General features: G+C 45.3%; 1 protein-coding gene across 2 annotated transcripts; it reads left to right on the forward strand.

Annotated features, from left to right (window-relative positions):
- LOC311360902 (phosphatase and actin regulator 1-like) lies at positions 1-24,952 on the forward strand (the record flags this gene model as incomplete). 2 transcript variants are annotated; one of them, XM_084481018.1, is made up of 12 exons in its annotated part: positions 1-280; positions 2,316-2,480; positions 7,721-7,801; positions 11,625-11,828; positions 13,504-13,867; positions 15,316-15,515; positions 16,373-16,529; positions 19,524-19,579; positions 20,379-20,440; positions 20,881-21,021; positions 21,838-21,914; positions 22,698-24,952. In XM_084481018.1, 12 exons carry the CDS (start codon positions 1-3, stop codon positions 22,711-22,713), a joined length of 1,803 nt encoding a protein of 600 aa, XP_084337144.1. The 2 variants fall into 2 exon arrangements, with proteins under 2 accessions (XP_084337144.1, XP_084337143.1); XM_084481017.1 differs by lacking the exons at positions 21,838-21,914; positions 22,698-24,952 and having other exon boundaries at positions 11,631-11,828; positions 15,316-15,566; positions 20,881-21,078.
- Between the last annotated feature and the right edge of the window lie 509 nt (positions 24,953-25,461).

The following is a 25,461-nucleotide window of genomic DNA, read 5'->3' on the forward strand; positions in this document are numbered from 1 at the left end:
ATGTTTAAGACGGCCAATTACCCCACGGTGGATCCTGCGCCCACCATCATGCACGGGACCTGGTTTAGCACGGCGTGTGGAGCAAACACGCCCGTGGCGGTGGAGAAATCCAAGAAGAAAACGTTTAACCTTGTCAAAATGATGTCTCTTGGCAACAAGAAGGGCCAAAGCAAGCACCAGCAACACAATAACAACATGCCATTCACCATCCATTGTCAGATCGGCAAAGAGATCAAACACATTTGCAGCAACTGCAGCCGTGGAAACGATACTCTGGACGGTGAGTAGGCTAGGCGCTAGGTGGGATGCTATGAGGCTTATCCTATTTTTAATTAATTCACACGTGTCACCTAGATCGGTGTAGTTCGTGTCACTATAAACCCTTTGTGGATTTGTGTAGCTCAATGACGTGCCTTATGTATTCTAGTTGTGTAAGGCTCTACTCATCATCTCCAGGCTACCTGTGTTGCCGTGTATCGGTTCAGACATTAGGGCCATACAATAAATAACGAATACATGGATTTCGAATAGATATACTGTACAACCCAAAATAGACCAACAAACCTAGGTTTGTTTTAGTTGGAATCCATTTTATTTTATTTTATTTTATTTTTAGGGATAAATTAATTCATTTCTGAATTAATATGCAGTGGGTTGTGTTTTCTTGTATCATGCGTTACTTATTACATGTTCATACCATAAGCAGGAAACTGCTAGAAGCCAACATTTTCCAGCATCTCACCATATTGTCACAACATTGTTAACAGCCATTTTGTTGGTCAACCAACAGGTGTTAGGGATTAAAGACAGTTGATGAGAATGAGGGCCTTCAACTGTAGTCAAAGTGGAACGAAGCATGGGTTAAAAAGGGCCACTGTATTATTTTTATAGTTTTGATTGTATGTATGCTCCAGTCTGTTTTTATATTTATATTGAGTTAATTCAACATTTCACATTATTAACTACTGCTATAATGACGGTATTAAATTGTTTTTAGGTGTAGCCTATTGGCTAATTATGTTCAAAGATTGATCAGAGTAATTAATATCCATGTCCATTCACCATACAGAGTGATTTCCACTTGGTGTTTAATAGTTTGGATTAATGGGGTTTCATTCCTCTGTTTTGAATCTCTAATCAATTGATAGAACTGTTTCAATAAGCTGGAGTTTTTTATGGAAGGTCTGGTGGCAGCATTTCGAAAATGCTTAGCTAGTAGGTATATCTAATGCCAGTGTGTCACTTCTTTCTCTTGGACGTTTCCTTTGTCTATGGTTACAACACATTAGCTCACTTGTGTTTGGTATTCAGTGGTCAGATGGGAGACTGATGCTGTGGTGATATTTAAAGATGGCTGTATCTTCTAGCTGCCTTTCACTTGTGTTGACATCTTCTAATGTCCTCCTGTTTTTCCGCTGCTATACTGCGTGTCCAATCACACACTGTCCATGAGGCCAGCCTTTAAATCTCCATCCATCGTCTTCAGCCACCGTGTCACTTTGACCCACAAGGCAAAGATGACGGCGGTCTGTTATGTAGTTTATACTCCATCCCAGTGTAACCCTTTTTTTTAAATTATATATATTTTTTATTATAGTTTGGAGCTAAAGAAGGGGATAGAATGGCAGGCCTAATATAGCCATTGGCTGATTACCATTGGCTGGTGTTGTCTACAAGAATGTGTCTGTGATCAACCTGCTCATTTTTTGTCTGCTCTTTGGTACCAATGACTCCCTTTAATTGCCTTCATTGATTGTTCATCAACAAACACTCTTTAGTTCATTTGATCTCATTTGCTAATCAAGCTTCTATCTGCCAACCCCCCCTCCCCTCTCTCACCACGGGAACACACAGTTGTGTTGTGGTGGATCGCTGTATGTGGATTCTGTTTATGTGAATGCACACTGTTTACAGCCTTTCCAATCAAGTCACAACAAATTCATTCCCCTTTCACTTAACGGGTTTGTCTGCTACCTTCAAGTAGTATGGTGTTTGATGCGTACAAGGGGGGATGAAACACAGTGCTATTTAGAGATTGGAAGCAAAGGGAAAACAAAACTTATCCCCAATGAAACGCTTGTCCCGACGGTTAGCTTTTCTTTCAAGCCAATCAGTGTCATCTGCCCTCCGACTGTTTACTGACTGGGAGCAAGTCATGCATAATGCCGTCTGATACTTGGGTCTGTTTTCCCGTTGATGTGTTTCCCCACAGAGCGTGAGAGGTACACACGCCCACACTGTACACACTAACTTCCCACTTAGTCCCTCGCCCTTAACTCGCCCCATTTTTGTGTTCTGTGTTGTCTTCCCAACAGCTGAGGAAGTGGAGAGGCTGGCGGCCATGCGCTCCGAGTCGCTGGTTCCCGGTGCCCACAGTCCGCCCATCCGACGACGAAGCAAGTTCGCCACTCTGGGAAGGCTGCTGAAGCCCTGGAAGTGGAGGAAGAAGAAGAGTGAGAAGTTCAAGCAGACTTCTGCAGGTATGAGAACTCATTGTTTGCCCCCAGTGTATGGCTGAAAAGTGTATTGGCACACACACACACACACACACACACACACACACACACACACACACACACACACACACACACACACACAGGTATGGGAAAATGTTTGTTTTCCTGTGTCATTCCCTTCCCGTGGAGATGCAGCTGTACATATATTTCCGAGGCCATGGTTGGGTCACATGGGACACCTGTTGGGTGAGGCTACATGGGGTTGTATACATGCATTGCATACTTCATTGAAGTAAAGGTTGTATGCCTTCTGCCCAGTCGGTTAGGACGCCACTGCATACGGTTCTGGAGTCTAGAGAGGCTTGTCATCCACTAATGAAAATATAAACAATAATTAAAAAAACAGTCATGCATGTCTCTCTTGTTAATGCTGTGGTCCAGTCCAAGGAGGGCATGGTGAAGGACGCGGCCCCTTTAAGTTGTGGCCTTCATTTCGCCTGGCTGGTGATCTGGCAGCATGTTGGTCACCTGCTGGGGAGCAGGTGCACAAGTGAAAATGGGTTTTAGATTCGGTATGACCGCCTTCGCTGGACATCGCTTCATATCAAGAGCAAGCAGGAGTGGAGGAGAATAGACATTATCATTGGCGTTAAAACTGCATGTCACCCGATCCTTTGGTCATTGGCTGCGCCTTCCATCTCCTATCTCAAGCACTGAATGCAGTCCCCATCGACTTCAGTATATTCAAAGTCTTTTTTGGTATGCATTCTCTCTTGGCTAAGGTGTATTTTTAGACCCAAAAATGCTGATGCTGTTATTTTGGGAAAGTCAAGGGGGCTCACTCTTTGAATACATTTTATGTTTTTGTATTATATTTTCCTCCACTGGACAGTGTCCTTTGCGCACACTTCAAACCGTTTCCCCAAGGGATCTGACAAAGTGTGCATGAAAGGGTATTCTCATCATTGTTTTACTGTCATCTGCAGCAATGCAACCGACCATCAACCCTGCTTTTGTTCTGAAAACCTTGTTTTTCCCTGCAGCAGGCCAGTGATCTCTCTCTCTCTCATCGTCCTGTTTGTTTTGCACCCAACCCACGAGGGTTCCCTCTTATCGTTGGTCAAATCTTTTTTTCCCTTTTTTTTGTTTGAAATCCTCTTATGCCGCAGCAGAACCTTGTACACCACCACCCCAGAATGTGTGATGTACGGGGCTTGTGTGCTCGTAGCATTTCTCCAGGGCTGGCTGCACTGTAAACAGCGGGCCGCAGAGTGTCCGTCCCGAGCTCCGTTTTTGTCGCCATTCAAAAGCGTATTGTTGTGATGCAGATCCCTTCAGCGGGGGATGAGTGCTGCTTATCTCCGCTGGGCGATGCATTGTCAGCCATGGCTGTCCCCCATGCGTCAGTATTGATCCTGGTTTCTCACCGGAACAGTGCACAGGCTATTGCACTTATGCCCATTTAGGGACATGAGTCACCCTAATTAATGCATGGTTCTCGACTTGTGTTTGCATCTTGTTGGCCTCATTTGAATGGATGTGACTCTTAAAACTGTAGGCATAGTTTCAAAAAGTCATCCGCGCGTTCAAATATCACAGCGTTCCTCCTGGATATGTTGTGCAGGTGGAACACGTTGCTCAAGTGATGTTTCATGTTTTAAAGGCGAGCGACATGGCAGCGGCCACAGTGGTCGGATCTTTCGCTTCTGCAGTTGTTGTTTTCCCATACTTCCTGCTCTGGCAGCGCGCTCCGCAGCCGCCGGGCCTGCAGATGTTATCTCAGGTAATTGGACTGTGTGAACACAGCGGAGACCCAGCCGATGTGCCGTGATCATGAGCACATGCAGAGCTCTGTAGGTAGGGACACAGTATTATTATTTTAATAATGATTATTATATTTATTTTTCTTTGGGTGTTAGGAGGGAGAGAGGGAGCGGTACGACTTGCGAGACAGACGTGGTGGTGTTGATATCACTGCAGTTATTTATTTCATTTTTATTTATGTCATGCCTTTTTAGCCTGCAATGTCCAACTTCCAAAGTATACGCGTTTATGGGCTGCAGCCCTCCCTTTTGTCCAACCATGGGTCATGCATCCGTCTGGGTTTCAATCAGCCTGTGGTTGATTTGGGGTTTGTGCACTAGAAATCAATTTGGTGTTGGGAGAAAACTCAAAGCTTTGGACAAAGGTGATGGATGCAGTGGAATATGTGACGTAGTGGCAGCTCCAACATGCATCATCCCACAAAACTATCTAATGAAACTACTAGACGGTAGTTTGTGTGTGTGCTGTCTGTGTGCTGCCAGCGTGGAAGCCAAGTTTGGTGCTTAAGGCCAATTTTGAATAATGGTGAGTGGGACAGGTGTCTGAGCAACCGACTGAGTGTTTCCTTGATGCGGGACACAATCCTTCTTGTTGGATCCATATCCTAATGTGAGGAATTGCGGTGGGAGCCTCTTGCTGATATAAGGCCGCATGAAAGATTGAATGTGTCTTCTGCTAGGCTAAGGCTGAGTAAATTGCCTTTCTAAAAGCCTCCACTTTCAGATACCAAGCCCCAGGGCCACTAGTGTGTTCGGCCTATCTGGGTCATTTCGCAGTGGAATATATTTCTTTTATAAGCCACACACACATACACACACACACACACGGCCTGCTCAAGTCAATACAGTCTGTATTCAACCAGTCTTGATTTAATATGCTGTCAGCTAGGGTCTCTTCCAGATGCACAGAGGATCCAGGCCTCTCGTCTCTGTGCAGAGCAGGAGCAGCTGGACCAGGAAGTGACTTGGGCCATACTGGTCTCGACATTCGGTGTCAACACAGTCTGTCCAGAATTAGACTGATCCCTGGCGTTCTCAGTAGGCTGGTTTCATGCTGGAAAGATGAGCTATGGGACCTGGCACGTTGAAACTTTATGAAAGCTTTTGGTTTAATAGCATTTTAAAGAAATGTTTATCTTGAAGATTGTGTGTGTGTGTATATTGAAAAGTGTGATTGTAAAAATCATACTTGCCTATTGTTCTATGAACAAGAGGGTTACCAAATATTCAATAATTTAACAGTGCAAATTAAATTGCACAGTGGTTATGTCATAAACCTTTTTAAAAGTAATTACTTCTTGCGTCTCGATTTTGTATGCACTTGGAATTTAATCTTTGAACATGTTTTTGCTGCTGCCTTTTCCTCTGCTTTTTGGCTTGAAATCTGAATTGGTGCTTTACATGGGTTTTGGCATAGACTTGAGGGAGGGGGATGACTTAACTTTAAAGGCTGCCACCTAATCCATACTCGCCAGGGAGGTCCTCAGTTCAAATTGTAATTGTGTTGAACTTCACTTGTTATCCAATGACACAAAAGGGGTTGACCATGAGAGAAATAGACTTATGAATAATCCTCCTGCCAGATTCGTTCAGCTCAATATCTCTCCAGCTATTAAAGGCTGCATTGATCTCTGTGCTGTTCTAAATTAGGACAAAGGGATTTTGTTTTGAGTTCAAATCAAGCTAACGATTGAGGGCAATGGAAGTCTAATTGTACCAGACACAATCATGAGTTATTCTCAAGACAAGACAACTGGGTCTTTCTCAAAACAGATCTTATAAAATAAAAAAGGCTAACAGTTGACCTCTCACATTAAAGGTTGATTAAAAAAAAAAAAAGCCCACTTTTAATTGGATACTCTTCAATAAACCCAAGGGTGGAGAAGTGCACCGGCCAGCTCTTGACTTCCTGGCTTGACTGGGTCTCGGATGCTCTTGATTTCCTGGCAACGGTGAGGAGGATAAAACTCAGCACCTCCACTACCTATTTACTTTCACTCCGACAAATGAGGTTCTGTGTAAAATCCATGCAGTCTGCTTGTCAGCAGCACTTTAAACAAATGACTTGAATGTCTTGATTGCAGAATCTTTTTATGTCAACTCCGACTGCACTTCATGCAACGGGACTCTTTGTTCTGCATCGGGTAGTATTTTAGTCTCGTCAAAACCCATACCCCCGTCCTCTCCTCCTCACAAACTCTTTCACTAGTGGAAAGCGCCTTGCTGTTGCGATTCAACGGATGCTGAACTACTGGTATCATATAACTTTGGCCTTTTCAAACATTGATACGGTTTCCAAATATTCTAGTGTGGATTAGTTATTTTAAATCTGCACGGTTTTATTGAAGCAATTATATAAAAAGATGGGACTATTCATTTGTTTTAGTTGTTTGTCAACATATTGAGGCAAATATTTAGTGCCTGCAGAAATGCAGGTATTTCACCAGATGCCGTTACCTTTGCTGTTTAACATCATTAAAAAATGAGGACTTTAGTCCTCTGTGGCTGCTTCGCCACAAAAGTAGCAAATACAAGGCATTATTTTCCCCCTCCCGCTACAGATCTTTACAGCGCTTTTATAGACACGATGATAAATCAGAAAAGAAGATAATTGATTTGCGTCATCGACCAGTGAAAATAAATAACATGGCTGGTCGCAGCCCTGTGGGCCACTAAAAGGATGGGGACCGGAGAGGTCAAGCCGGTGGGTTGCACATAAATCCCCCCCCCCTGCCCCAGTGAGGTGATCTGGCCAGGCCCAGGGTGGAGCTCCTGGCTGCTACGCCTGTAAAGAGGTGGCGGCGCGGTCCAGGCCTGTGATCTGTCCTCTTCACACAGCGGCCACGGTGCCCGGAGGCTGTTTCTGGCACAGTGTGGCTCCGCTGTTCTCCACCGTCCCCACAGTCTCCCCTTCCTAATTGGCTCCTTTTGCAGGGGTGGTTTTTGTTTTATTATTTCAATTATACGTTTCTATAATTACGGACATGCCGCCGCACCGCCTGCATTCATTGTAGGGATTTGCCGATCCTGTGTGTGGCTCATCTGCTGGTATCTCACAAAAGACTGGGCACGGACTTCCCTGGTCGTACGTAGTGCGTTATCGTGTTCCGTATCGTTGAACACTTTTGTTTTTGAGAACATTTGTTCTCTTGTTACTCTTATTAATGCCGTTTATGACATTAATAAAACGATAATTTTGGAGGAGTCATCAGTTTGATAAATGGTTACGGCCATGACAATGATTCAGAATTGGCATGCAGTATCTTTTTGTTTGGGTAGAAAAGGATGTCTGTTCAGGTTATCCTGTGAGCCACTTGGAACCGACGAATACAACGAATAACCAATGCAACATGAATAACCTTAGTGCCTTTTTAAAAACCAAATCCAAATGCATGTGGCTTGTATTCCTAATTTGATCAGTTTTTTTTCCCCCCTCCACAGCTCTGGAGAGGAAGATGTCAATGAGACAAAGCAGGGATGAGTTGATCAAGAGGGGTGTGCTGAAGGAGATCTTTGAAAAGGGTGAGTTGATCTAAATACTCGCCTAGTTACATAAACCGGTGAATTGGTGACACTACTAACCAGAGACTGTCAGAAATTGCAGCTAAAATTAGATTGCTGGTGATCAATCAATACCTGCCACATCTGGGTCCAAAGCATCCCAGGTTCTGCCATATGCAGGATTAAACGCGTGTCAGCCATCTCTGCTGAGGCTTGGTTTACTTGAGTTGACACTATCCAGTGCTTAAGCCTAATGAACTGTGGTTGTGACGGGCGCCATGCTGACTTCAGGATACATGTGCGCTGACATCAGTCTCTACGTTCATTACAAAATAGTCCTGTGATTTTCCACCGATGCTCGTGATTATGAGTCCATTTTTTAATTTTCTCATCATTACGAGATGAGTGTTCTCTCAAGATGGCTGCATAATTAGTCCATCAATCATCCAATCCATCATTCCCTGCAGGCTTCCGCGAATAATTTCCCTAGAATTATTTTAATAATTTTTTTTTTATTTTAATTGTTATTTTATTTTAATTTTATTTGTCATTTGGCAGAATCTCTATTAGCAGGGATCGCCAGTAAATAAACTTAGAATATCTGGAGATGCATTCTTGCGTTACTTAATCTACATAATCTTAAAGGGGTAGTTCAGGATTTTGGAGATCGGGTCTCACTTCCAAGTGAGCCAGTGTGTTATTTATCATTGGAGACCGTTTTCAACACTTTTCATTCAGTCCTTCTAGTTGCAGAAATCGTTGGTGCTAGGCTAGCGCAAGTCGAGGGGAACTGCTAGCCTGCTTTTTTTTAGTGTTTTACCCACTCCCGAGGCAAACCAATTATAATGCCCGACTATCGATGTAAATGTCTGTGTTGATAGAATAGTGTTAGAAATAAACTTAGCCTTGCATTGCATTTAGTTTATAATCCCTGTAGTTGGAAGCAAGCTACGGTAGTGGCAGACTGATATTATCTGGAGTGCGCTTCTCTGTTTACCTTCTGCTGTAGTGAATTGGTTGCTACACCGGAGCAAAGTGAAATTCCGCCGCTGCTGAGAAAGTAGTCCCCCAAAATGTAATGTGATCATTGCGATACAAGGATAGTTTTATTTCTAATATTATTCTATCAACACAGACATTTACATCGATAGTCTGGCATTATAATTGGTTTGCATCGGGTGTAAAACTGTTTTTATTGGCAGGCTAGCAGTTCCCCTCGACTTGCGCTAGCAGCTACCAGCGATTTCTGCAACTAGAAGGACTGAATGAAAAGTGTTAAACGGTCTCCAATGATAAATAACACACTGGCTCACTTGGAAATGAGACCCGATGTCCAGAATCCTGAACTACCCCACAGCCCGGCGTGTCCTCATCTGTCATGATGCTTGGGGTGGTTCAGAAGGTCCAACAACCGCTGTCAGGATTTGCGAAGCGCGGAGGTCTCTTTAGGAGGTCAAGCTGTTTCAAGTTGCCCAAATCCTCCATCTGTAATTTCTTGGAATGCACATTTAGTCTTGTGCTTTCGGTGGTTTTCCTTTTTTTTACACCAAATCTTACTGCTGGTCTTGTGAGGCGATGACATTTTAGGCATATTAGACTTTTTAACAAACCGTTCCCAGTGTGTGAGGGTAAATGGCTCCCTTTCAAATCAGCTGCAGTCCTCCACTGGATCTCCTCAAGGATGTTGTCTCTCCCCTTTATTATACATATTGTACACGAATGATTGTCGCAGCAACTATGCTAACAGTCACATTATTAAATTTGCTGACGACTCCGTCATCGTGAGTCTTCTTGAAGAGGATCAGCTGTTGCATGGGTCCGTCATAAATGATTTTGTATCATGGTGTGATAAATCCTTTCTTCATATTAATGTGTCAAAGACGAAGGACATGATTATCAGTTTTAGGAAGTCCAAACCTTGTCCTGCATTAACCAGCATTAAAGGTGCAGAGATTGAGCTGGTGGACAGCTATAAATATTTGGGAGTGGTCGTTGACAATAAATTGTGTTTTGACGCTCATGTTGCCTCCACAACAAAGAAAGTACAGCAACGGCTTTATTTTCTGAGAAAAATGTATTCTTTTAATGTCTGTTCGGAGATGATGACCCTCTTTTATAGAAGCTTCATTGAATCTGTTCTTATGTTCTGTGTGGTTGCCTGGTATGGAAACCTGACTCTGGCCAATAAAAACAGGCTCGCCAACCTTGTTAAAGTGGCCAGTAAGGTTACAGGGAGGAGTCAAATGCAGCTTACTGATATGTATAGCAGGCAAGTTCTTAGGAAGGCTCCCTTGATTCGGGAGTGTGTGGATCACCCCCTCCAGTCTGAGTTTATATTGTTGCCCTCAGGCCGTCGGTGGAAGGTGCCTGCTCTTCGCACCAAGAGATTTAAGGTTTCCTTTGTCCCCACGGCCATTCAGTTGCTAAACAGTAGATAATTAATTGTATGTATATACAGACTGTTTATGGCTGTTGTAACCTGTTGTATTTGCACTTTAGGCCCCTGCTGTTTATTTATTATTTATTTGTTTGTACAGTGTACATTATTGGCATTTTGAATCATATCTTATCTTGCAGTAGGTCCCTTTAATCTGCCCATGATGATACGTTATATGTTACATGTTATTTGGTGTTGTCTATTTGTGTATGTGTTTGAATGTGTGGATCTTCCCGGCTGCAAATCAATTTTCCCTGTTGGGACAAATAAAGACACTTTGACTTTGACTTTGACTTTAGTGTATTAATGGACTCCTATTCGTTCACACTGTTTGTGCTTCCCGCTAAAGACTTATTATGGAGTATGCGAACGAGTGGTCATTTGACATGTCAGCCTACTGCTTCTTCATGTCGGAGATCTTATTAAAAGAACCACTTAATAGTTGAAGGCAATACAAATGACGCTAATGTTACACCTGGATGATGCTCTTCCCTATTGGTGTGAATACATCTGGATATGATCTAGCATTAAATGCCAAAGGTCTTTTCAAACTCCATATAATCAAGGCTCTGCTGCTGTATGCATCCCCTTCTAAAGATCATCCTTAGTCTGGGTAGTGTTTGTCATGGCACCTTAGAACCTGGTTAATCCAAGGGTTTTCATAGATAAAATGTCACTCTGACACAATAAAGCCCGCAATTTATTTACCACCAAATTACCTTCACTTCAAAGTTTTGGACCTAAAATAATTGTATTGGACGTGAATCTTAAACCCCACAGATTCTCTCTCTCTCGCCTCCCCCAGCCCGTAGCTAAAACTCCTTAGACACACAATTATTTTGGCACTTTCACCGATGCAGTGGGTTCCTATCGTTTCTCTCTCCTCTTCTTTTGTTGTGCCAGAGTCGAAACTGTCAGGCCTCAGTTGATTGATGCGCAGTGCCGAGATAAATCTAATTTTCCCTTGCTGTTGTTTTCAAAGCACCGCTGTATTGTTAAAGGCTTTGGTGGAGGGGGGGGGGGCTGCAGCATGCGGGCTGTCTAAAAATGTATGCATAGGTTCTCACAGAACGCAAAGGAAGCGACACTATGCATGCGTGTTTATTAGTTCCATTAATCCTGGAAATAAGAATGATGGTAAAAATAGCATTTGCAAGTAGCGCTGTCAGCCATCTTCTGTGTCATGTACAGCGAATGAAAGGGTTGTCAAGGCTATGAATAGAATTAAAAACCACGTCCAAAGTACAAGGCGTCTTAGCTTTACTAAAATTCTGTGGTTTTTGTTTTGTGAGAGATCTTGCCTGTGTTACTTCTTTCTTTCTTTCTTTCTTTCTTTCTTTCTTTCTTTTTTTTCCTCCCTCCCCCAATATTCCCTAACATTATTCAACTCTTTTGATTTTCTTCAAGCAACAGTGGAATTCCGGTCTTCCATGGATGGCGGCCTATGTACTCAGGAGCCCACCATAAAGTCTGCCATGGTCCGGCCGGCCAAGAAGTCCTTCACGTACCCAGGTGACCTTCAGAACACCCCGGCCAAGCCCCCGTTGTACCACAAACAGCCCCCCGCCCTGCCGCCCAAGCCCTTCTCCAGAATCTCCAACCACAGCACAGGTGAGCCCCCCCCCCCCACCCCTCTATCCACCTTATTCCGCGACCGATCTATTTCCCATGATTCATAGTGGCCCGCTGGTTTTCCATTTCCGGTCAAGTGCTGTTTACATAGCACAGTGTTTCCCACAGACCAGGTAGCAATGTGTGGTGCCCCCCTGCAGGGTTGGCAACTTTTGGTTTTTGGCCGGAGTGAGTCTCTGTAGAATCTTATAATGCTTACATTACTATTATTATAACAGGGTCCGCGGGTGAAATTGTTGACCGGGGGGGGGGGAGTTGGGTTGCGGGCGGACGGGATTGTTGTGTTGGATTGCGGGCAGACGGGATTGTTGTGTTGGGTTGCGGGCAGACGGGATTGTTGTGTTGGGTTGCGGACGGACGGGATTGTTGACGGGGGAAGGGGTGGGAGGGTTGGTACAGGCTGGCGGAGTTGTTGACAGGGTGGGGGGGTGACAGCCGCAGCAATTTAGCGGTCGTCCGAAGCAACGAGAGATCTAACGGGTATTTTTCTTTTTTTTGGCGTGACATTTATCAGTAAGTATTTATACTTAAAAATCGCGTTTAAATAAAAAAAGCGGAATCAATTTGTGGCGCTCGTTGTTGAATCTGTGGCGCTGCGCCACACATTGGTCTATGTATGGGAAACACTGTAGCAGCTAGAAAATTTGCACCGCCAGCGCATATCTTGAAGGCTACGGCAATAGTTTTATATTAGTTATATTAGTTATATATTAGTTAAGTTATATATTACATTAGGTCAAAATGGCAAGTCGACGGTGACTACACACCGAACTCATCCTCTCACTAAAGTACTACCAGCTACGTATTCTCGCTTCTAACCGAGAGTGGGATACCGGACTGGTCGTCATGGTGGCGCGCATTGCTTAGCCTGGGAATAAGGTGGATATAGAACTGCACTACATGTATTTGTTCAGTTTATTAAACATCTATTGATGAACTTAGACACATCAGTGATGGAACCCGGGGTCATTGGGTGTTTCGAGTCTGTTAACCTCATACACCCTCATCCAGATCTCCCCTCTTGATCCATAGCCATCTAGAGGCTATATAGAACTGCACTGCATGTCTTTTTTTGAGTTTTGTAGTGTTTTTTTGATTCTGCTGTCCGCCACTTGCTGGCACATGGGATAAATAAAATATTATTGTAAAGGAGGCTTTTCCTAGAACAACATACCTTACTATTTAGGAGCCGCATATTGTTTTAAACTGTCCAAGGATATTTGTATTTATGCGGCCCAGAATGTGTTTTTATTTTTTATTTTGAGCAGGGTTTGTATGGTTGTGTAAACTGGGATTACCTCTATTCTGTTTGGGTCCCACTTTCTCCCACGACACGTGCGGGGGATTAAAGTAGTCTCATTAAATCCCCCCAGTGGTAAGGTCATCTGGGCTGTCATTGTCAATCTGTGGCTCAGTGAGGAGGAGCATTAGCCTGGCCTAATTCCCACCTCTCTGCCCTGGGAAGGGCTCCGAGTCCCGGCACTCCTGATCCGCCAACCAGGCAGTTTGAGTACTAATTACCAATCGGAAACATCCAGGGGACCTTAATGAAGTGGATGAAGTTAATTTGAAAAGCAATGCATGTATTTGAACACGTTATTTGCTCACCGTGTGTTCCAACTCATCTCCGTCCCTTCCATAACCTCCCGTCTAGATTCTTGCCAGCTGATCCGGCTGCCCCGCATGCCCGGGGGCAAGCTCTCCCCGCCTCTGCCTCCCAAGAAGGTGATGATCTGCATGCCCCCCGGCGGCTCCATCGACTCCCTCTCCTCCTCGGTGTCCCCCAGTCCGCTGGGCGGCTACCCCCAGAAGTGTCCCCCTCCAAAGGGCCTGCTCTCCCACCATCACCACCACCCCGCCGCCGCCCTGCTGGCCTCCCAGCTGGCAGGCCTCTCCAGCCTGCACCGCCAGAGCCACGGCCACCCCATGCAGCTGCAGTACGGCAGCATCCACCGGCCCAGCCGCATTATCGAGGAGCTCAACAAGACACTGGCCCTCTCCATGCAGAGGTTTGAGAGGTCGGTGGAACCTTGTTGTTGTTGATGTTTGGGTCTGTCCCAACTCCAAATCACACTGCTCCCTTGTGTCTGCTGTTGGACGAAGCATCGCCGTTTATCTTTATTATTAATGGTTTGAACCTTTTATTGAACCAGTCAAGTCATTCAGGGCAAATTCGTATTTACTATTGCAAATTTACAAGTTATCTACTTTTCCTCGAGGGGAAAGGGGTCTGAAATATGAAATGGTTAAGATTGCTAACGGATGCAGATGTCGGTGAAACATCAGAAACAAGCACAGGCTTGAAAACACACACAGCATAAACGACTGGAGACATGCATATAAATCATAATCCCATTTAAAGCTAGGGTTGGCAATTTGGAGAAAGCAGCCAGAGTAAGATGGATTTTGAAAGTATCCATCTGAAAAAATCCAACTCTCTTCTGACTTCTCTACAAAGTCACTCCCCCAAAATATTGGGACTTGCTCGCTTGCTCTAGCAACGGGTCCACCTAGCCTTGTGGAAGACTCCTCCAATACGGACAAGTAGGCTTATGACAGGCCTGCGACTGCAACATATACCTGCATTTTTCAACACATTTTATTTATTGACTGCTGTCGGGATGTAAAGAGGATTTCAACAAATATTAACCCAAAAAGGCCCAGGCCTGTACCAGCGTCGTTCTCATGGGGTGGGGTGGGGGGGTCGGGGTGTGATACCTGCTGCCTCCTTGTAGCAGTTTGAGGTCCAGTCATCTTCAAGGCTCTGGAAAGTATTAGGGTCAGGATGCTGCCCCATGCTACTGATGTAGCCGTCAGGGCCATATGGCCTACTTGTGTGTGTGGCACCCCTCTAGCAGCTGGCCTGACATAACATGACCAGCTGCTCTATACACAGGCGGGTTTCTTGGTATTTGGAGACTGCGGAAGGGAATAGTGGATTGGGTATTATGTAACCACAAGCCACAACAGATGTTTTCTTTTTTTTTTTCTTTATCACCTCGAAACACATTTGAACCCCCGACTAAAAAGGGTACTAACCCAATGCTATTTACAAATCGTCCAAATGCTTGGGATGTTTCGATTCCATGTTGCCATGAAAGGCCGTGTGGCTGAGCCGTTACATTCCGGGGAGTCTTAAAGTCCATGTTTACACTCAACTTTGGCCCAAATTGTCCCTCTGAAAATATACATTGTGACCCTGTTTTTTTTTGCGGTTTTGTCTCTAAGCTTGTGGCTAAAGTAGCAGGACGTTTTACGGGCGGTCCCCTAGTGATAGCCCGTTGAACGCACATTACAATGCACCGAAAACAAAATGTTTATCCGCCGGCCGTTGATCTCAATCAGGTGAATCCAGGTTAACCCTAACGAATCCACCTAACACCATCCCCAGTCCTCTTACGTCCAAGACCGCGTCGTCTTTAAGACCGGCGGTGCTATATTAAAGTCCCTGTGTTCCCGCCCCCAGCTCTGCGCTGCACGGCGGCGGCGGCGGCAGCCAGTGCTCCATGCTGGACAGGAGGGAAGTCCCCTCGCAGATGATTGACTGCGAGGAGGACAAGGAGAACCTGCCCAGCGAGTCGGACTACGAGGACCTGCCCAGCATGTACAAGGACGAGGAGGACGACGAGGACGACGAAGAGGATGAGGACGACGACATATTCACCAGTACGTGGCCCCCGAGCGGGATGCTTCCCAGCTGGAGCTTTTATAGGAAAGGTAGAAGTGGCGTCCGACTTGAATCGCGTGGTTGCGAGGGTTACAGTGCATGGTCAGACGAGACGACAAAGTGTCCGAGTCCAGTCTAAACTGTCCCAAGAACAAGGGTCTACTTAATGGTTGAAAAGGGATTTGGTTAATAAGGTTGCTAATATATAGTTGCATTTAAAAAAAAAAAATGGATGCAGAACATTTTAAGATTTATACCTTGTGACTTGCTCACATTTCCATTGCTCCATGTTCCCTCTCCTCACTATTTCCTACACAAGGTCACCTCAATGTTATTTGGCATCTGTCTTTGCCCCCAAGTCAGTTTCATACGAACCGTGAAGAAGCAGTATGTACATCTGCTAAATGGGTCTTATTATAGCATTCATTTAGAATAAAATACATGTTCTGAATCTCAATACTCCTTCAAGACCAACATAAGTTGATACTTAGGAAAACCTGTACAAAGGACTCACTGCAACAGGACGGCAATAACACTGTTGTGTCCTCAAAAAATGGGGTTTATCTCTAGCATAACATTAGATAGGTGTGGGAGAGGCCAGTGATTAAGAATTTAAAGGTGGCAAGATATATATGGTCAAAAAGATCGAGCCGTCTGAATGTTATCCTTGTAACGTTGTTGTAATAATTTGTTATTACGGACTAATACGATGTTCAAGCATTTCACAGTGGACCGGAGAGGTGGCACCAGGTGGTCGCCTGGTACTTTCCCAGGGACCACCCCCTGGTCGTCCTGGGCTTCAGTACACCTCTAACAGGACCTCCGCCCCCCCGTCTCTGCCCCCTCCCCCACCCAGGCACCCTGGCCCTGAAGGTGCTCAGGAAAGACTCGCTGGCCATCAAGCTGAGCAACCGGCCTTCCAAGCGGGAGCTGGAGGAGAAGAACATCCTGCCGGTGCAGACGGACGAGGAGCGGACCGAGTCCCGGCAGCAGATCGGCACCAAGCTGACGCGGTGAGATGGCTGCACCTCTATGCTCTGCACGGGGGGTGGGGGGCTCTGGTCCTGGTTCAGCGCTCCACGGGTTTAGATTGGAACGAATGCGTCAATGTTTCTTGGTGTACATTTTGATCAACATTCCTATTTTTTTAATTGAACTGCCTTTTCTGTGTTTATTGTCATTTTTTTTTATTATCCCCATTCCCCATCAATGGTGGTGGTTTGTTCAGGAAGCCAATCTTTCTATACCGCAAGGCTTTTCGCCCAACAGCAGCTGGGCGGCCGTTGCAACCCTGCACAGCCAAATCCAGGCAGTGGCTCCGGGGTCGCGTCATTACCGGCCTCATACCCTGACGTGCACAGCTGTGACTCAGCCCAAACTCCCTGTCAATGTGAACTTTTTCACTGGAAACTGTTGTCCTTTCCCCCCCACCCCCCGCAAAAAAAGACAAAACAAAACGCCCACCCTCCCTGCATGACACGCTCGCCCCTATCCTTAAAGTAAACCACTGAAAATGGAGCTGACCTAATTTCGGCAATGCATCATTTCTCTCTCGGATCTTGTGCGGGCACACTTTCTCCCTCGCTCGTGCTCTCCCGCTCTCCCTCTCACTCCTGCTGTCTCGCTCTCGCTCATTCTCTCCCCTCTCTCACTCACGTCGCACTCTCTCAGGCTCCCTTTCCCTGCCTTCTGCCTGCCATCTTCCCTCACTCACTGAATCACCACAGTGATGCATGTCTTGTGATCCTACACACATGCACGCGCACGCACACTCTTGTGCACACCGGCCCGAGGAGCCAGCTCTGCACTGTAGTCATTACGTCTACATTTTGGTACTGTAGCGTTCATTTTTTTTTTTATTGTAACTTAAGAAATCTGTCACGTGAATAAGGTCTAACATCTCACACGTAACCAAACCCGGACGTGGCTGTGTTCGGTGCACTCTAGCGGCCGTGGGAACACGAGACGTTTAGGTGCTGGAGAACGCTGCCAAAACTGCTCCGTGCAAAATTGAGAAAGACCTAAGCAAGTGTTGAGAAAATAATGAAAGAACTGTGAGGGATGGATAACGACACTGCCAGAAAAGGGTGGGACTGTTGTCTTGAGAGATTTGGCGCGCAAGCCACTGCCCCCCCCCCCCGTGCCGCCTGTTCCCACAAGGCCTTCTGTCAGCCTGGCTCGTCATGTTCCTCCCCGGGTCCTCCTGTACAATGTCATCACGTGCACGGTTCTAAATGCGGCATTGCGTACCATCCGCATTGTGCGCATTGAACGCGCTCTCGCCGCGACAGGCCAAGCAAAAATTGATTTCACGCACGCTCATCCAGGCCGCTACGACGGCAATGTATTTGGTCTCCTTTTTTGTCCTTGTGCGTTGGGTGACACAAGAGAAGTGAGCAAGAGAACCATGTGTACCTTTTTTTTAAAAAGCCAAACTGTTAGTCATCCACAGTGTTTCCTTTATATTTTTACTTCTTAGATTATATTTTAATCACTATAAATTGGCCATATCTAATGCATCTCTAGAACGTATCTCTCATTCTTGCTCTACTGCTGCCTCTAAATATATTCATCAAAATGTATTCCCTCTCTATGGCTTTATAAATGCACAAGAACAAGATTTATGCAATGTGAGACTGATCTCCAATCAGATATTCTCTATGTGCTTGAGCTTGCATTGCTCCAGACATCCAGTGGAGCATAGTGTGTTATGTAAGACGATGAAGGAAAATCATCAAAATATCAATGAAGACGGGGCCGTTGCATGCATTTCCTCGGCCGGTCGAAGCATAGTCATCCAATTGTCCTTCCTACTTCAGTGATTTGTATCAGGCGCAGCTCTCGATGCTAAGACATCTGACAGTTGGACTGGGATGCAGGGGCCCTTTGGTATGATTGGCCCCTGAATACGGATTATCCAAGCATTCCAGCATTCCAGGATGAACCTAGGGTTGCCTAGGTTCATTGGGGGGGGGGGGGGGGGGCGGTGGCCAGGCTGCGGGCGCCATACACTGGCTGATTATCCTCCCTTTCCTGCCTATAGAATCACAGCTCCTATATACTCAAGCTCTGTGCCCTGTGGTGGCCTACTCGTAACATGAGGGGATGCGAGGATTGAGAGCAAACTTCTCATTAGATAAATTATAAATTAGCCAACAACTGAAGGAACATCATTGCTCCTGTTGCACTCGCCCGTGTGTCGGCACACGTGTGTTAAGCACACGCCGCAGAGCCCAGGGGACGCCGCCCGCCTCCCCCAGCCAACGTGCGGGGCCATCGGCTGAGGAACGCACGTCAAGGGCGCCCCTTCCCTTCCCTGCCCCTCCTGTCACACACAGCCTCAGCCCTCCGGTGTGATCCCAGGCACGGGCCACTTGACTTGAGGCCATTTTGAGCCCTGCAGTACTGGCGTTGACCTCCAACCAGGAGGCTTTGAGAGAGCCTTGTTAAGCTGGAGGTTTTTTTAATGCAAAAGGGAAGTAGGTGGAAGGCTCTACAAAACTACTTCCACAATTTATGGGGTTGGAAATTTGACTTGGTCACTTTTTGTGACTTCTTTTTTTTAGGGTGACATGGTGGTTTCATACAGAATTGTGCATTTTTGATGATTCCCACGTGCCTGTCACACACTCGCTTGCGCAGACACACACATGTGACACAGAGGGTTGTGTGTCAACGTGTAGAAGTGATTAATGGACAGAAATGTTAAGGAAGGGAATTTAGCTCCCATTTGAGCCGAGATGTGATCATTTCTGTCAGGCAGTTGGCCCGTTTGGTTGTTCCTTTTTAAAAAGAGTTAAACGTTAGTTATCGGTTCAATGTTTGCAGACGTTTTCCTTTGGACCATGACGGTTCATGGAGATGATGACGATAATGGGCACTGGAGTGTGTGTGTAATGCGTTTAATTTTGGAGTTTGGTTAGTGAACCATAGTGTCGTAGTCTTTCAATGCGTTTTAAACAAGCTTGTCCTGACCACAGATGTTTTTTGTTTGCGTTTCCTTTTAGGCGATTGAGTCAAAGGCCGACGGCTGAGGAGCTGGAACAGAGGAACATCCTCAAACGTAAGTAGATTCTCTTTCAAGCGCTACAATTTCTCGGCTTTAATTTAAATAACCCCTTTAGGTTGTTTTTTAAGTCGACAAATGACCCTCGAACCGTTTAGGAATCTACATTTGGAACAACAAGTCGTTTGCTGTGGTCGCCTGGCAAGCCTTGTTTTGAAAAGCTTGCGACAAACACGTTCTTGGATAAAATTCCAGTCTCCTGCCTTTCCTTTTATGTGTGTGAGGGAGAAGGCTAGGCTGGCTGCGGGTCTCTCAGTGGGAGCAGTGTCCAGGGAGAAGGGTTTGGCAGTTCAACCACGCTCAGAATCAGAGGGAATGGGCTCTGTAGCCTGCCACCGACTGATTCTAACCGCGGCCCCTTCTCTCCCCCACGGCCCAGGCGTGATTGGCAGACTGGGGGGTTGGGGGAGGGTGCGCTGATGGACTCCCCGAGTGATGAGTTGAGCTGCTCACTCGTCACACACATACTTTTTTATTTCAGCACAAATTCTTGATGGGATGAGTGAAGCAAAGGATTTAAGATTTGGAGCTTTGTGATTGAGGACCCTGGTTTTTCTCACATAATTTATTTTTTTATCAAACATTTCTTTAATTTAAAACTGCTTTTCTCCGTCGCTGCAATGAAATGTCTGTCTTGTTGTGTACAGAAACACAGACGCCATTTTTACAATTTCCTGAAGGAAAGGAATTCACATTTGTAGGCCAGCGTGTCTCTCTAAAAGAATACAAGCCACCAGCCAACCACAGCAGCCCAATGTCCCCGCCTCACCCCTGCCTCTCACGTGTTTCTCCACAGCTCGCAACGAGCAGGAGGAGCTGGAGGAGAAGCGGGAGCTCAAACGAAGGTTATCGCGCAAGGTAAGCCCGAAATAGCTTGCGGTGGCTATGGAAAAAGTGCCACAACATATTGAACGCAGCACGCGTTCCTGTAGGTGATGAAATAGGCCACCTGAGTCTTAATGACTCACGATGAGACGAGAAGTGAAGTCAGTGGCAGGCCCGGCTATTGATGCCAGGAGTCTCCGGGGGGTGGGAGAGGCTCCTGTCCTAATGACCTTGGCCCTTTAGTCCATGTCAAGCTGGCCTCTCTACCATGCAGATGCTATTGATGCACATTTGCCTTTTTTAATGGCACTGCTGCCATTTTATTTAATTTTTTATTTTATGGAAAATCTCTGTCACATGCTGCACAAATCAAAGATACTTCCAGGTGTTTGTGGTGGGGGTGAAGGGTTGTCATGATAGAAGTCTATAGTGTATTGTATAATATATATCATGTTTTTCTCCTCCGTCCTCAGCTGAGCACGAGGCCCACGGTGGAGGAGCTGAGGCAGGCCAAGATCCTGATCGCCTTCAGTGACTACGTGGAGGTGTCAGACGCCCAGGACTACGACAGGAGGGCCGACAAGCCCTGGACCCGCCTGACAGCAGCCGACAAGGCCAGTATGGGAGCAGAGGGCAACGCCTCCCAGACCTTTTTCACTGTGCAGCTTTAGTTACTTTCACCCACACATTTTTGTTTTGGTTATTTCCAGGGTTTTAATTGAACCATGTGTATGTTGAGGACCGTTCGTCTTTATCCAAATATCCCAAAAAATCCTTTATCCTTATCCAAAAGAAAAACATGACTTGAAAGACTACCAAGGCCTCACATCGTAGCTGACTTGTACGTTCATCGTTCATCAGTTTATCCTCTGCTTCCCTGCTCACTCGCACACTGTTGGCACACGCCCTCACTGCTACTCCCTGGCCTACATTTCCCATGATGCCTCTGACTCTTAACGCTGCTCCTTCATCCCGTAAGCACGGCGGTCTTCCTCAGTGGTGTCGCTCGTGAGACCCCCGTCAGGTCAGACCTCGGGCCTACTCGACTCATTGCCACAGCATGCATGTCCCTATGAACGGTGTACACCCTGTGCTCTGCTGCGAGATGGTCTGCAACAGCAGTGCTGAGCCCCAGAGGTCTGGTCCTCTTTCTCTTCCTCCAAGAGTTTTTCTTTGACCAAGGCCGGAGACAGCCGAGGCACGCTGATAGAAAGACATCCACACGGCCGCTGCTGCCCCCTCCCTGGCGCTGGCACATGACTTAATGCTGAGATGGATTAGAATTACCGGTGGCCATGGGCCCAGTGGACATGATGCTCAGACAGACTATTAGGACTCCTCCTTTTTTTTTGTGTATGCGTGTGTGCGTGGGTGTGTTCCTTCTTTGCCACCTCTCGCGCTGACTCAAGTGAATTTTCTGTCCCCTACAGGCGGCCATAAGAAAGGAACTCAACGATTTCAAGAGCAACGAGATGGAGGTGCACGAGTCAAGTCGCCATTTAACCAGGTATGTGATTGCATTTACCCATTTTAAGCCCAAATGTAAGAATGGTGTTGGACACAAAATCTATGTTGCTACAATATTTAGTCCCTGATAATATAGATGGATAGATAATCGCTCCTCCCTTGTAAACAAAGTGTCAATACCTTCACATGCTTGTACTGAGAGTTGCTAGTTACCTAAGCAGTTGAACATAGTTGAATGTGCCGTTTTTGTTTGCTCTGGTGCTTTTCAGTACTACAAAGATAATCTAACCTTTTGATTTAAAAAGCGATCGCTGCAGGTGGGAATGTAGGCATTCACTTGTCTCTCCTGATATTTTTACGTCAACTGGGAGCCTATTAAACGTTACACCTTTCATCCCACGGTATCGTATTGTCACCACCGACGGCACAACACATTGCTCGCATCTTATTTTTATTTAGACGGTACTCCACGTAGTGAACAGAAACCGTAAGTGAAAACAACGGTTGTTTGTGCATTCCCAGCATCAATTTCAGGTCTATTGTGACAATTATGTATAACCGCAGTACTCCAACTGGGGGTGTAAATGTGAAAGCCATGAATGCGAGAATGGAAAGTTAGTCTCGGCAGGCAATTAACTATATCAAAAATATAAAAATGAAGTCATTTTTCACCGCTTCCTCGCCTGTCGTCCCGGCACCCAGCTTGGGAGTCACTGGTCTGTATTTTGCCCCGATGAGCTCCAGCGAAATGGTCAAATTCAAATGGCTGCAATGCTCCAACGCACTGGTAATGTGTATTTATGTTCTGTCTCGTCTCTCAAAGGTTTCACAGACCCTAACAGCAGACCACCACTGTCTTTGAGGAAAGCCAGACGGAGGGGGGCTCTCCTCCACTGAGAACCTTAAGTGCTGGACAGTTACCGATGACCACCAACCCCACCCACCCTTTCCTCCCCCCCACCCCCCACCCCCCCACCCCCCTCCCCCTTTCTACAACAAGGCCATGTCTTCTGAAATGCACTTATCCAAGACCCACACAGCGCAACTCGAGTTGTGCCACCCAATTTGTAGAAAACACACCTACAACTGCTACTACTACAACTACTGCAACGAGTGGTACACAAAACGCCCCACCCCGACCCCGACGCATACCCCTCTCCGGACGCCTGGACACAGCCTCACTTGGCCCCCCGTGGACCGGACCTTCGGGATGGACAGGGCTGGCTTTGATGACCTCACGACCATCCCGAGGCGTTGGCTTGCGATGTGCTCACAATGCTTTCGCAGGAGCCCCTCACATCGCTTGAGGACACCCGGGAGGGAGGGAAAGGAAATCTGGCTCCTCGGAAGCTCCAATCATGTGCAATATTTTTCTGTGTTCCTTAGATCCAAGCGCCATCTAGTGGTGTCCCTGTCTTATTACTACATAGCCCCCCACAGTTTTTTCCCCCCTTAGCCTCTGGTTTGTGCAATTCCCACTGTACCGAAGACGTTGACATCAAATTGCTAACTGTGAATTTGAGAGTTTGGGCAGTGCTTAGGCTCTCTACAATTGTACATTTTGTTTATACTATGGTAGGAAAGTATCATTTTAAAAAGGAAAAAAAAAGAACATACTATACTATATTTAATTTTTACCGAAACGATAAATGTTAATCTTTTTTTTGTGGGGGTAGGGTGCAGTTGGCAGATACATTATGCATACGTTAACTGCTTCTTCTTTTTTTGTATTCATTTGTCGGTTCGGACCGTTCGTCATAGAGGCACTTTGGAATCTGAATTGAGTTTGAACTCTTAAATGTACTTCAGGGGTCGTCACATCTCACAGAAGCGCAGGGCTCTCCATGCTGCTTTTGTAACGTTTTCTCCTCATTTGCAGCTGTGTTTTTAATGACTCGTTTCTCAACGGAGGCATTGAGTCCCACCCACCGCTTCTGCATTAATACTACGTTTGTACGCTTTTAAATTAGCAATACGTGTCCGTACAGGGAGGAGAGAGAGGACTGCAGGTATTTTAGCTTTTTATTTTATTTTTTTACTCTCGCTTGCTTGCCTCCCCTTGTTTTAGGGTTTTATTTTTTTGATACTTTCTATAAATATGGCCTATATTCGCCGAACTTCAATGAGTTATAAGAGGACGTCATCGGACAACTAAAGTTGGCTGATTTTAACGAATGCAGTCCATTGATTCCCAATCTTTTAAAGGCCAAATATCCAATTAATTTGGTAGAACATTAAAATAATATACCCTTTTTTAAATGTATCCAGTGAAAGGGATTGCATGGGAAGAGTTTAGTTGTAAAAATGTGACTGTTTTTAATGGTCAAGATTCATAAATATTAATAATTGTTTTAGTTTTGTTCTAAGCCAATTTGCTTTGTGTTTCAAATTGTCATGTTACAAGTCCATTACTGCTTAAGCTATGGCGTATACAGGTGCAAAATATTTAAGATTTTTCTTTTTGTTGCATTGTTGTACACTGAGGTCAATTGGAGCAGATCAAATGGCTCTCTAGGCCATCCACTTTATTGAAAAAGTATAAAACCAAATGCTCCCTCGTTATTGAAGATTGCTAGCATGGCAGAATAGAACTGGGACATGGACCGCACTTAATTTTATTTATGAAGATGTATGATTTGTGAGAAACTTGGAGCAATTATTCCCTCAACCTAGTTAATGGGTTGCCCTTGCAGTGTCCCTGTTTTACAATTATTTTTGTATTTAATTTTTTACATTCCCCCACTAAGGTTTCAGTTTCGATACAGAACCAGGAATATAAGATGGTGTTTTGCGTTAGAACCGCCAGCTTCCATGTGATTCCAGCATCATGCCAACATCTGCTTAGGACATTAGTCATATGTAAAATACAAAATAGTTTATCTAAAAACTCCTGAATGATTCTCTTTTTCTACACTGTTGAATTACTTGAGCCACTGGGTCACAGACCACAGGTCCATTTTGCTGGAATCAAGGAATATGAATTCAGCAATAATCCGTTTCCTTCTACATGATTGCTGAGATTGAACATTCGAAAGAGATTTTTTTTTTTCTCACGTTTGAAGTAAATTATCATGTAAAGGATACACCATGTTTATTAAATTCCATTTCTGAATGCTTTTCATGTATCATGAGTTATTGGTGGGTATTTCCTCTACACACAGCCTACCTTGAGCTGGGTCATTGACTGCATATGAGGAGACTAGATGAATTTTATTGTATTGTAGATACCATTTATGCCTTTCTAACTGACAAACACTAGTTCACATGCATAGCGTTGTCTTTTATAACTACAAATAAGTGGGTATATTATTTTGTGTTTTATAAACAATTTATGCTTTAAGACTACATAGTTCAGGAAACAATACATGTCATGTGTTGAATCAAAGTTTAAAGATTGGTTCATCTGCCACATAAAACTGGGTATATTTGCCTTTTTTATGGCAGCTGGTGGAGTGAGCTAATACAATAGCTTAAAAGGGTCTGCAGTTAACATGTAAATATATGTATACCTTCAGAGGTCAATCAGTAACTGGGGAGCAGAAGGTTATTTTTGGAGCCTCCCTTCACCTTATGATCTTATTAGCACC

The sequence above is a fragment of the Micromesistius poutassou genome, assembly GCF_964030765.1.
Source record: "Micromesistius poutassou genome assembly, chromosome: 16".
Taxonomy (NCBI): Eukaryota; Metazoa; Chordata; class Actinopteri; order Gadiformes; family Gadidae; genus Micromesistius; species Micromesistius poutassou.